This window comes from Manihot esculenta, chromosome 12 (assembly GCF_001659605.2).
Source record: "Manihot esculenta cultivar AM560-2 chromosome 12, M.esculenta_v8, whole genome shotgun sequence".
Lineage (NCBI taxonomy): Eukaryota > Viridiplantae > Streptophyta > Magnoliopsida > Malpighiales > Euphorbiaceae > Manihot > Manihot esculenta.
Genome location: NC_035172.2, coordinates 26,693,018 through 26,705,821, shown reverse-complemented (window position 1 = coordinate 26,705,821; position 12,804 = coordinate 26,693,018). Strand labels below are relative to the sequence as shown.

General features: G+C 28.6%; 1 protein-coding gene across 3 annotated transcripts; it reads left to right on the top strand.

The window, feature by feature from the left end:
- Positions 1–4,963: 4,963 nt before the first annotated feature.
- LOC110627899 lies at positions 4,964–9,610 on the top strand. 3 transcript variants are annotated; one of them, XM_043948568.1, is made up of 5 exons: positions 4,964–5,344; positions 6,622–7,063; positions 7,172–7,264; positions 7,738–7,926; positions 8,921–9,610. In XM_043948568.1, exons 2-5 carry the CDS (start codon positions 6,863–6,865, stop codon positions 8,960–8,962), a joined length of 525 nt encoding a protein of 174 aa, XP_043804503.1. In that variant the 5' UTR covers positions 4,964–5,344; positions 6,622–6,862; the 3' UTR covers positions 8,963–9,610. The 3 variants fall into 3 exon arrangements, 1 of the variants encoding a protein (XP_043804503.1); XR_006347884.1 differs by lacking the exon at positions 7,738–7,926 and having other exon boundaries at positions 8,921–9,104; XR_006347883.1 differs by lacking the exon at positions 7,738–7,926 and having other exon boundaries at positions 6,622–7,264; positions 8,921–9,099.
- The last annotated feature ends 3,194 nt before the right edge of the window (positions 9,611–12,804 follow it).

The window sequence follows — 12,804 nt, the reverse complement described above, 5'->3', positions numbered from 1 at the left end:
TAATGTGAATTGTTTGTGATGTGATGCATTTCATGATGGCATATGTTTATAAACTGTTTTATTATTCTGCTTACTGGGCTCTGGTAGCTCACCCTTTTCCCCTAACCCCCAGGTTTGCAGGTTCAAGATAGACCGGGAAGTCGTCAAGGGTAAAAGCTATGTCTATGTAATAGATTAGTAGTGGACATGATATGTAAAATAATGCAATGTAATATAAGGTATTGTCCAGTGATGTAATGAGGATTAGTATTGTGCTTGGCCCTAATGTATGGTTAATCCCCCTTTTGTACATGATCTATATGAAATGTTTTAATGATGAGTTATGTTGAATCAGGCTTGACATATGATATGTTATCCCGCTAGAGCATTTGATGAGGGCTCTAGTGTGGGGTTTTATGTTTTCAGTTATGGTGCATGCACAGGTCAAGCTTGGTGTATAAAAAGTTTAAAGTTTTTATGAAATGTTGATCATGTATGGGATTTTATCTAATGTACAGGATGTATAGTAGGCTTGCTACGGGTCCCGGTGACCTTAAGTCGACCTGGATCCTAGCGCCGGTAGCGGTCCGGTTTCTGGGTCGTTACATTAAATGTATGTATTATTAATAATATGGCATTTTATAACTTCCTCAATTTCAATCTCACATATATATAAAGGCTTCAACAATCTTAGGAGTCGAAGAACTTGTAAAAAGATCTAGTATTCTGCCCCTATACTAATTGTCCATTTTAATGCAATGGTAGATATGCAAACTATCAAAATCCCTCTAACTATATGGGAAAGGATTGAAAATCTCATTTGAAATACTCTCTTTAAGTTAGCAATCCAAATCAAACTTGATTTTAGCTTCTCTAATATCAATTTTATGCTTCAAAAATTGACAATCCAACTTCAATCTTGCTTCTTTTTTATCATTCCTCATCAAAGTTTTCATTTTAAATTGAAATTATATTACTATTATTTGCATTTTCAGTAGCAAATATTTTCTTATATTCATCAAACAACTCATATACAACCGCTCAAATTTTTTGTATTAATTTCAAATCCTTTTCATTCCCATATACAGCAAAAAGAACAAAATGCATAAATTCTATTTTATATATAGGATCCATTATAACTACGATATAAATAATTTTATTCGTTTTATCAGGATTTCCTCAATATTTATTAAATTTTAATTTCATCTTTTCAGCCATATTTGCCAAAGCAAAGTCATCACTCATTTTCCACTCTTGCAACAAGCAATCAATTGAATTGATCTCATAAGAAAATATATTAGAAGTGACATATCGAGAATCTAAAATCTTTAATATAAGATCATAAAGGTGCTCCAAGAATTCTACAACTCGTCTAATATATTATCAATCTGAACTTTCAAGCACACTAGCATATTCTTCTAAAAGAAGATCTAGTCTAAAGTATAAATCAACAGTTGCATATTTATCAAATGCATTTAGAAACTTTTATGCAGTTTTCAACATCAAATAAGTGGGTTCCACCAAGTGAACACGCCTATGCACAAAGAACTTTTATTTTTAATCCCTTCCATTTCACAACATGATTTGAATTTTTGTAACCTAGTAGGAGATTGCCTCATATATATCACTGCTTCGTGACCTTTGTAATTGGATTAATATTGTCTTCAACCCATCAACTACAACCAAATTAATTATATGGGTGATGCATCTCATATGAAGATACTTATAATTTAAAGTGATATTTCTCCAACTAATTTTTTTTTCAAGTAGGCAACAACAACGCCATTTAAACTAACATTATCATTACCCAATCAAACAAATAACCTCCCACTGCCATACCAATATCATTATCCCTATGTCTTGTAATTGGACAAAAATTAAGGATTTTCTTATGTGGTGTCCAATTATCATTAATATAGTGTGTAGTGATATACATATAATTGATCATTTACAATGAAGTCCATGTGTCTATGATAATGGAAATCCTTTGACTAGGCTTTTTAAAATAATTTTTCAACTTTTTCTTATCTTCTAAGTACAAGTCAAAACAATCTCTTAAAATGGTTTAATGAGATGGGATTCTAAATCTAGGTTGTATGCACTCAATCCATTCCTTAAACCTTCCTCTTTCACAAACGTAAATGAGAGTTCACCTCCCTTTGCGTACTAAAAGTTGGTTGTAAAGATAATTGTGGTTACCTTATAATCACACTATAGGGATTTTTTATGTTTAAATGATGGTGCCATTTTTTTTCAAGTCACAATAATTTTTTTTATAATAGTTACACTTGCCTTTTTGAAATCCTAGATCATAAAAAAACTTAATGAAATGATTATATCAGCGGATATAGTCCTTATGCTCTTCCTCTTCATTTTAAAAGTTAGCTTGCCAGCTTCAATGTGGCTTGAAGCTGAGAAGTTAGATGTTGTCCGAGGGAGGAACATGCAATGCCTTTTGTTGAGCCATCTATAAATTAAAAATTAATCATCATATGCTTATTGTAAAGCATAAATACGTTACATAAAATACAGAAGAGAAGGGAAAATTTACACAAGTACATGATATGAATTCCCATGTGCAAGCTACGTAACTGAATTTTGATTTTGTTTTTGGTCTCCCTGAGATTAAGACTCTAATAGGTTGTAAATAAATAATATTAATTTATTTGCTATTTTTTATTTTCTCTCCTTCTATATAAAAAAAATAAAAAAATAAAATCAAAAATTGAAATAAATAAATTTATTCAATGAAAATAAAATTCTAGTCACCCTAAAACAAGGGTACAAGAGCTGATACTCTAATGGGAATCATCAACAGTAGGAAACCTATTTCTAAAAGAGTTTTAATGTTTATAAAAAAATAGTTTTATATTTGATTAATTTGAAGGTAAACTAAAATAAAAATATGTTTGATAAATAAATATATATGCAACACTTTGCATTCAGTGAGATTTTCCACAAGTAATTTACACATAAAAAGCAAAAATTTAAGAGTAAATTAACAAAATATATATATATATATATATATATATATATATATCCAATCAAATTTTAATTTATGCTCTCTCTCAATCCCTCCGTCACTCTATCCCAATCAAACCTAAAGAAAAAATGTTCTCAAACTCAAACCAGCATCCCCTTAATTAAGTATTAAATTGTTCAATTTTTTCTTGATCAAGCATTCAATATAAACAAGAACATAACACCAATTACACCACAACAACAGTTTACTTTCCATAGCCATAAATCTGTAAAGCATGAAACAAATAAAACTAATTTAAACCAGTGTCAAAACTAAGCAACAGACAACAACATGGAATCGCAAAATCAATTCAATTGATGCTAATTAAAAAAAAAATAAAATTAATAAGAAGCATCAAAACTTGCTATGAATTGCTCTAATCTCAAAAGCATGACAAATAGTGATTCTGGATTAGCAAGCGGTGATACCAAGCAGCAGTATAGGGTCGCGGAAGGAATAACTGCTGTAATCTCGGTGATCGATGGCAAGGAAAAGAGATCGAGCAAGAAAGATTGGATGCAGCTTGAAGGTAGGTGTGGCGGCATGGCTCAGTGAGAGATCAAGAAGGGAGAGAGATCGAGGAAGAAGGTAATATGACCTGATGGGTGGGTTTTCATCTGGACGGAAAAGGCAAAAGGATCTCTCATATCTTATTAGGGGTGTAAATGAACCAAGTTATTCGTGAACTACTCGAGACTCCGCTCGATAAAAACTCGACCGAAACCAGCTCGTTTTCTAAACGAGCTGAGTTCGATCTCAATTTTGAGGCTCGTCACCTAAACGAGCCAAGTTTGAACTCAATAGTATTAGGCTTGTTAAGGAGGCTCGCGAGCTGCCTTGTTAAAAAGGCCCATTTGTAATATCTTTTAAATAAACTCGTGAACTAATTCGTTTACTAAACTCATGAACAAGTTCATACATTATTAAGAAAATAAAAATAACTATAAGATTATAAAATTTAAATTATTATAAATACTTAAAAATTATACTATTGGAAATCACAAATAACTAAGATTAACTATTACAATAAGTATTTTTTAAAATTAAAGTATAATTATAAATTTTTTTTATATAACTATTATAATAAGTATTCCTTAAAATTAATGTATAATTACAAATAACTAATATTAAATATTATAATAAATATTCATTAAAATTATCGTTGATAAATTGAGATGTCAAAATTATATATTTTTTAAAATTAAAGTATAATTATAAAAAATTTTTGTATATAACTAAGTATACAATATAAAAGATGATAATAATTATCAAAGTATATTAATAATAATTAATTAGATAGACAATGTATATTAACCAAGCATTATTGGTTAAAAATTTTAACTAAATATTATTGATTAAAGTATCACAGCATTATTAATTAAAAGTTTTAACTAAGCATTATTGGTTAAAGTATCAAAGCATTATTGGTTAAAAGTAATTTTTAATTATCAACAAGAGTTTTCGGTTTCAAATTTCGTCTTAATCAAGTATTATTACTTAAAAGTTTTAACTTAAAACTCCCAACGGAGTCTAATCAGTCCTATATCAAGACTATAAATAATTAAACATCACATTTTTAGAAATCACAAATAATAATAAGTACTCTTTAATATTATTATTCAAGTAGTATTACATGATAGATTGAGTTGTAAAACTAGATACTTTTTAAAATTAAAGTATAATTATAAAAATATTTTTAAACTAGATACTACTATAAATATCTAACTAATCATTATTAATATATTTAAATAATTATTACTAAAATTTATAATTTTAATTAAAATAATATAATTTTAAATGAAATCCTCTAATTATTAAAAAAATAATTTTATAAAAAATTACTTTTATAACCCATTAATTAAATTCTGTAATTAATTAATTATAAATAAATACATTTTCATTAAAATTGGGTAGTTTTGATGTGTAACTAATAATAACCTAACTGATAATAGTAACCTAATTTCCAAAATCACCCAAATGCCAAATCAGCCATTCACCCTATGCTGTTGCCGCATCGCACCATTCACCCTCTACTGCTACTGCATCGCCCCATTCACCGTCGCCTCTAGAGACTCGTTGACATCGTTGGAGGCCCGTAGCCGTCGACCACATGAATTCACAGCTCCACCGCTACATCGTGCATTTTGACGACTGCCTGTGAGCCACGCCCTGCCATTCCGCCGCATCGCGCGTTGCATCTCGCACTCCTTAGCCACTGATGACGGTCGTTTGCAGCCACGCCCCGCCATTCTGCTGCATCTCGCACTCGTGAGCCACCGACGACTGTTGTTTGCATCCACGCCCCGCTATCCCGCCGCACGCCCACATCTCTACAGTTAGCCAGTAAGTTTATTCAAGTGGAATATGTCTTGTTTGATTGATTTTTAGTCAAGTTTATTCAAGTGGAATATATCTTGTTTGATTGATTTTTAGTCTTTAATGAATTTGAAGTCTGGTAATCGTATGCTACTTTGCAAGGTTGGAATAACTGCTAAATGGCAGTTGTTTAGTGTGGTTGGGTAATGGTATGTTGTTTGTTGTTGAGGTATGGTAAATTGGATGGTGGAGCTACTGGGTCTAATGTAAATGTAATTTATTATCTTTATTGTCCACATCTTTGCAGTTAACCAGTAAGTTTATTCAAGTGGAATATGTCTTATTTGATTGATTTTTAGTCAAGTTTATTTAAGTAGAATATGTCTTGTTTAATTGATTTTTAGTCTTCAATGCATTTGAAGTCTGGTAATCGTATGCTACCTTGCAAGGTTGGAATAACTGCTAAATGACAGTTGTTTAATGTTGTTGGGTAATGGTATGTTGTTTGTTGTTGAGGTATGGTAAATTGGATGGTGGAGCTGCCGGGTCTAATGTAAATGTAATTTATTATCTTTATTGTTACAATTTGTATCTGATTTTTTAATTTCTAACCATTACTATTAGTATCTTACTTTTTAATTTTCTACAACTTTAATATAATATATTAATCGCAATAAAATAAAAACTTTTAACAGATAATCTTCATACTTTTATCCTTTTATCAAGGGAAGCTGAATATAGGGTGTCATCAGAAATATTGATTGTTAATGATGTTATTGGTCCCAAGTGCTTCATCTGTTAGGATAGGAGCTCCTATAACAATAGAATAAGTAGTGCATTCAACAGATATGAAGTTAGGTTAGCCTCACTATCAAAACAGATATGAAGTTAGTCTCAAGATCCCTTTTTATTTTTTTACAAAAGATAGGAAATCCATTAGAAAAATATTTTCTTAATGCCCTGTAGGAAGAGAGAGAGATTGAAATGCTCTGTAGCAACTTTTTCTAAAATTGAAAATTTTGGGTAGAGTTTGTTTCTTTTTTTGGTTGTGTTAATTATCCTGAACAAGACTCACATGCATGTGTTTTGTTTACATTATATATATTAAAATACTTTCTTTTCAAGATTCCTATTGTCCTTCTATTAGCTTTGTTTGTATACTATTGGATAAAATTATTTCTATTAATTTGAATCATCTATATTTATTGTATGTTCATTAATTATGAATACATAATTAATATGATATATTATTGTAAAATGAACTTGTGTATTTAATAAAACTAACATGTAGTTTTTTTTAACAGAATGTCAAACGCAAATTCGAATGAATTAAGTACTCCTATTGATCAAGTGCCTTCTGTTATTTTTCTTTCTACTCAAGATTCATCTACAAGCCCAGTCATGGATAATGCCACTACAAATATTGATGAATCAAATCAAAATAAAGAAAAAGAGTATGAGGAAAATCCATTTTGTCCGAAGAAAAGGAAGTGAACTTCGAAAGTGTGGACTGAATTTAAGGAAATTACACTTTCTGATGGAACAATGAAGGTAAAATGTATTCATTGCAGGCACCAACTTGGAGTAAGCAAAATTGGTGCCACAACACACTTTCTTAGACATTTAAATAGTTTCCTAAGAAGGAAGATGAATTTGAAAGGGCAACAACAACTCAACATCACAACAACCATAACTGAGACAGAAAGTGTGACGTCTGTGAAGAATTTTAAATATGACCATACAAAAGTAAGAGGAGTCATTGCTCATATGATTCTTATTCATGAGTTGCCATTCGGCTTTGTAGAGTATGAGGTCTTTAATTTGTTAATGTGAACTGCAACTCCATATTATCAGAAGGCTAGTCATGCAATTGCAAGCAAATATTGTTTTTCTGCATACGAAATTGAGAAGAAGAAAGTGAAAGCATTAATGAAGGACACTAATAAGGTTAGTGTGACCACAGATTTATGGAAGTCTAGGCAGCGCATTTCATGCATGGTTGTTACTGCCCATTTTGTGGACTCTGAATGGAAGTTAGAAAACGTACTTTGAATTTTTGTAATGTTCCACCACCTCATATAGGAGTTGTTATATGTGATGTGCTACAAAAATGTTTAGTTGAATGGGGCATCGAAGATAAGGTATGGACTATTAGTGTTGATAATGCTAGTTATAATGATATTGCTGTTAGGATGTTGAAGGATAATCTTGCTTACAAGAATAGTCTTGCACTTCATGGTAAATTATTTCATGTGAGATGTTGTCAATATATTTTGAATTTATTGGTGCAAGATGATTTGTCTGAGATTGCAGATATAATTAAAAATGTGCGTGAAAGTGTAAAACATCTTGTTGCTTCTGAGTCTCACTGTTTAATTTTGCAAAGTAATTGAAATTACATTCCAAGAAGCTTCTTTTAGATTGTGGCACAAGGTGGAATGCAACTTATTTCATGCTATCACCTGCTTTGGAGTTTAAATATCTCTTCCCTCGATATCAGCAAAGAGATTGAAGTTATACATATTTGTCTAGTGAGGATGATTGGCAAAAGGTTAAGAAAGTGTGCTCTTTTCTTGAAGAATTTAATGAAGTTATTAATGTCATTTCAGGTACTGAATATCCAATTTTAAATTTATTTCTTCTTGAACTTCATTTAATAAAAAAATTATTAGATGAAGCACATGAAAATGTAGATATTTATATGAAAGTCATGGTTGGTAAGATGAAATCTAAATTTAATAAGTATTGGGGTGATTGGAATTTGTTGATTTCTCTAGCAGCTGTATTGGATCTAAGGAATAAGATGAAATTGATTGAATGAAGTTTTCCAGAAATATATTCTAAGTTTGATTCTGATGAGCATATTACAACTGTGATGGAGACATTGCGCACACTTTATAATGAGTATGTAGATGCTCATAAAACAAAAAGTATTGGATCAGAAATTAGTAGTAGTGAAACTCAAAAAGAAGGATTTAATTGTACTATAAGTGGGAAAAGGAAAATCAGAGGAAGAACACAATTTTATAGTTATATTAGGAACGTTGATTGTGTGATTGAGAAGTAACGTCTGAATTAGATGTGTATTTGGAAGAAGGTGTTCATATTTGTCAAGATGATTCTAATTTTGATACTTTAGAATGATGGAAGATGAACAACATAAAATTTAGTATATTATCAAAGATAGCTCATGACATACTATCAATTTCTATAACAACTGTTGTTTTAGAATATGGTTTTAGTGCTGGAGGTAGAATTATCGATCCATATTGAGCATCATTGGGAGCAGAAACTGTTCAAGTTTTAATTTGTGGAACTGATTGGTGGCGAGCCTTTTATAGGCATCAAGAGAAAAAAGAAGTTCAATAACACATTATTTGTTTTATCTTTTTTTATTATTTTATTATTATTAAAGGATAAAGATGATATTCAAGAGATCATATTACCTTAATGGTTGAATCATTAACATTCAACTTTATTGTTATAATTATTTTTCAAGTACAAATTAATTTTTTTTTATATTTTTAATTTATAGTACTAATTAGATAATGACATATTTGTTTATGTTGCTAATCAAAATTTTTTTTTGGTATTATTTTGAAGGTTATATGGACGTTGAAGTTGAAATTCAAGTTGACTAGTTGAGCAAACATGAAAATGATTAAATTATATTAGTTTGTTTTAACTGTTCGAAGTTGGAATCAACTTTATTCATTTGATATTAAATTTTGTGTGTAATTCTATTATATTGTTGAATTTGTATTTATTTGTGTTATTTTAATTATGAATTGTGTTATGTACTTTTTTTTATGTGTGCACTCTCTTTTTTTATATTATTTATATTAATGATGATTAAAACTTATTAAAGCGTAATTATTAATTCGAGCTCGAGCCTAAACTCGAGCTCAAATCGAACTTTTTAATTTCGAGTTCGGTCTCGAGTTTTTTTAACGAGTTTCTTAATCGAGATTTTTGAGTTCAAGTTCGAGTTTTATTAACAAGTTTTTTAATCAAGTTTTTCGAGTTCGAACTCGAATTAGGCTCGTTGTTATACTGAATGAGCCTTTCACGAGTCGAGCTCGATTATAATATTTAATTCTCGAGCTGAATTGAATCAAATATTAGGGTTCGAGTTTAAGCTCGAACTTCCAAACTTTTTTAATAAACGAGACTGAGTTTTACAAAGTTCAGATCGGTTCGGTTTGATTACACTTCTATATCTAATGAGGAGAAGGCTAATCATGACCACGTTGTTTCTTTAAGTTTGTTTTTCAAATTTGTTTAGTTCGTTTTTGATATTTTTTTTATTAAAATTAAATTAAATCGATCAAATTAAATTAAATTTTAAATTTTGAATGGTTCAAATGATTATTTTGATTTAAATTAAATATTGCTTACTTCTAAATTTAACTATCTTTCTAACTTTCTGTATGAACGGAGAAATGTACATTATTAACTCGATATTTTATCAAATTTAAGTTATTTTGTAAAGAAGAAAATTGTTAGTTGATTTATTTTATTTTATTTTTAATTAAAAAATTAAATAATATAAATATTTAAAATTATAAAAATTAAATAATATATAATTAAAATTATAAAAAATAGTATAAATATTAAAGACACTTAATATTTTTTTAATAAAAATAAAAAAAATTAAATTTATAAAAATATAAAAATATTTTAATAGATTAATTTTAAATTAATAAATTTCCTAAAAACACCACCATTTGATCATAATTCATCCTATAATGTATTCTGATGTATGTGTTATATGCTCTAGGTAAGGATACATGGCGAGAGAGCCGAATCAAATCATGTCATTTTTAACTTTTATGCACCGTTTTATGCATGACCATTATATAAGATGATATAGTCTAATTAAGAAACAAAATCAAAATGAAAGATAACACAAATTATAGAGATGATATAAAATAATAGCAACTTCATCAAATATTCTGAAAATTTTAAATTTTTAATAATTTTTTCTCATAATTTTATTTATTTTTTTATTATTTTAAAATTTTTACTTTTCTTTATTTTCATTATAATAATATATAAGTTGCTCGATGGATTCCTATTTAATTTTATCTCATTTTTTAAAAATATTTTTTAATATTTAATAAAATTTAATATTTTTAAAATGAGTTTTATTAAAAAAATTAATAAAAATATTATTTATTTAAAAAATAAAATAAATAAAAATTAAAGAATGAAAAAATAATAATTATCAACGTAATTGAACTATTATTCGAGTTTAAAATAATATGGAATATATTTATTTTAAAAGAAAATAAAAATAGAAAAGGTTAAAAAGTTAAAAGTTAAAATCAAGAGATTAGCACTTAGGTTTAAGACGGTAATGAGTACATTTAAATAGATTTAAAAGGTTTCGCATTCTACACTTTTAATCCTCAATTTTCATTAAAAAAAAAATTAGGGCAGAGAAATTATGGGAAAGATACATGGCACTGGACCCAGCTCATTGGGCTGAATGATTACGTTTTCAAAGTAAAAATGTAGCCCATTGATGTTGGGATTATGGAATTGATTACGTAGGGTCAACCAATGGGTCTATATTGGCCCCAAATGGACCATATCTGGTCGCAATTCAACCATGTCATGTGGCCCAGTAATAGTTAGCTGCACCAACCCAAAGAAAAAAAAAAAAACACAAACTTTATATTTAATTACATTTTATTCACTTAGTTCTATCGGTGAATTTTATATAATTAAATATAAAATTTACAGTGATTTTTAATTTAATTATTTTTTATTTAGTAATTGAATATTTGTGCATCTGTATGCGTATAAGTATTTCTTAAATATTTTAAACTTAACTCAATTTTGATTAGTATAGATATAAAAATTTATATTCTAAATTTCTTAATTTCTTATTTTTTATTTAGTAAGAAATTCAATTTTTTTAAACTTTGAGCTGAGTTTCTTACTTATAAACTTCTTGTTTTTGTGCTGAATTGAGTTTAACTGAAATTTCTAAACTAATTTAGATAGGTAGTTAAAAAGATATTAAATTGAACATCTCAATAAATTCAAGCCTGAAACTGAACATTAATTTGAACATAAAAAAATCTGGGATCCAACTCCATGGAGAGCTTTTCTTTTTTCTTTTTTTTTTATTCAAATCAAGTTTTCCTGGAAATCAAATTTATTAGGCCATATTTGTGAGAAATTTTCTAATATTTGACATGGATTATGACTCAAATTTTAAATAATCAGCAAGAAAATGGGATTTGAAGTTGACCTAGATTATGACTCAAAATTTTAAATGATCAGCAAGGAAAATGGGATTTGAAGTGAGAATTGATCACAGTGGCAGCTGTCCCATAATCAATGAACAAAAATATATTGATTAGGAATTTGGTAGTGGTGATATAATTATAATAGTATAAGAAAAGGAGTACAGACCAATTTTAGTGGCCAGTTGCCATCGCATATCAATTGCCCTTTTCACTCTCTGTGCCATTCTTCAACTTCATCCATCACAAAAGCTATAGTTCTACTCGTAGGCACATATAAGTTCTAGCAGCTTCCAGATCCATGAATAGATATCAACCTCAGCTTCTTGATACAAGAACTTTACCACTTAATTCATGTCTGATTTAAACCTTATTTGTTCAAATTTCTTATTTATTTCTCAAGGAAATTATTTACTTTAAATATAAATAATTAAAACATTATTTAGTTTAAATAGATTATTTTTGGGGAGTTCACTTTCTAAAATAAACTTTGTAGGGTTAGAGAAAATAGCTTACTTCCTCTAAATCAAAAATAAAAATTACTTTGATTTTTTAAAAAGTCAAGAAATACATGCCAACCAAACAAAAAAAAAAAATTAATACTTTCTGTCAACTTGAAGTTCTTGAATTAAATTATTCCAACCAAACAAAATCTAAATTAGTAACTTCTTTAAATCCATATGAAAGTTAAATAAAATAACAATCAAATAAGTTGAATATATTAATTTTCTTAGTACTTGAAATTACTGATTTAATTTATTCCAATCAAATAAGATTTTAATTATAAGTAGACAGATTTTAGAATCTTTTTGTGAGTCATAAATGAAATACCTTGCCTTGGAGGGAAGAAAACGATTGCTACCCATCAAAGAAAGAGATTAAACAAAAGCTGTATCCATCAAGTTCCTTTGATGGATTCCCATTTTAATGTAAATGAAAAGAAAAAGTTTTAATTCATAAGTATCGGATGCAATGGTAAAACTAAATGCACTGCTAAAGGGAGAATGTAAATTCGATTATTGGAGACGATACTACTGAGAGAGGCTGCCACAAATCTTAAGAGACTAATCTTATCTAAGACGGACGGTAGGATACTCGTAAAAGACCAAAAATAAAAAGAAGCTTTATATTATGCCATTTGTTTCCTTAGTTCAACTTTTTTAAAGCAAAAGTTAAAAACAAGTTCATTAGATCACAGCCGCAAACATCTTTTGTTTTTCTCGTACATAT

Excerpts from the sequence above, each read along its gene's own strand:
- LOC110627899 (XM_043948568.1), top strand. The coding sequence starts at position 6,863 with ATGAAGGTAAAATGTATTCATTGCAGGCACCAACTTGGAGTAAGCAAA. Across the intron at positions 7,064-7,171 it reads TTAAATATGACCATACAAAA|AAGGCTAGTCATGCAATTGC; the intron begins GTAAGAGGAGTC and ends CCATATTATCAG. Across the intron at positions 7,927-8,920 it reads AGTTATTAATGTCATTTCAG|GTTATATGGACGTTGAAGTT; the intron begins GTACTGAATATC and ends ATTATTTTGAAG.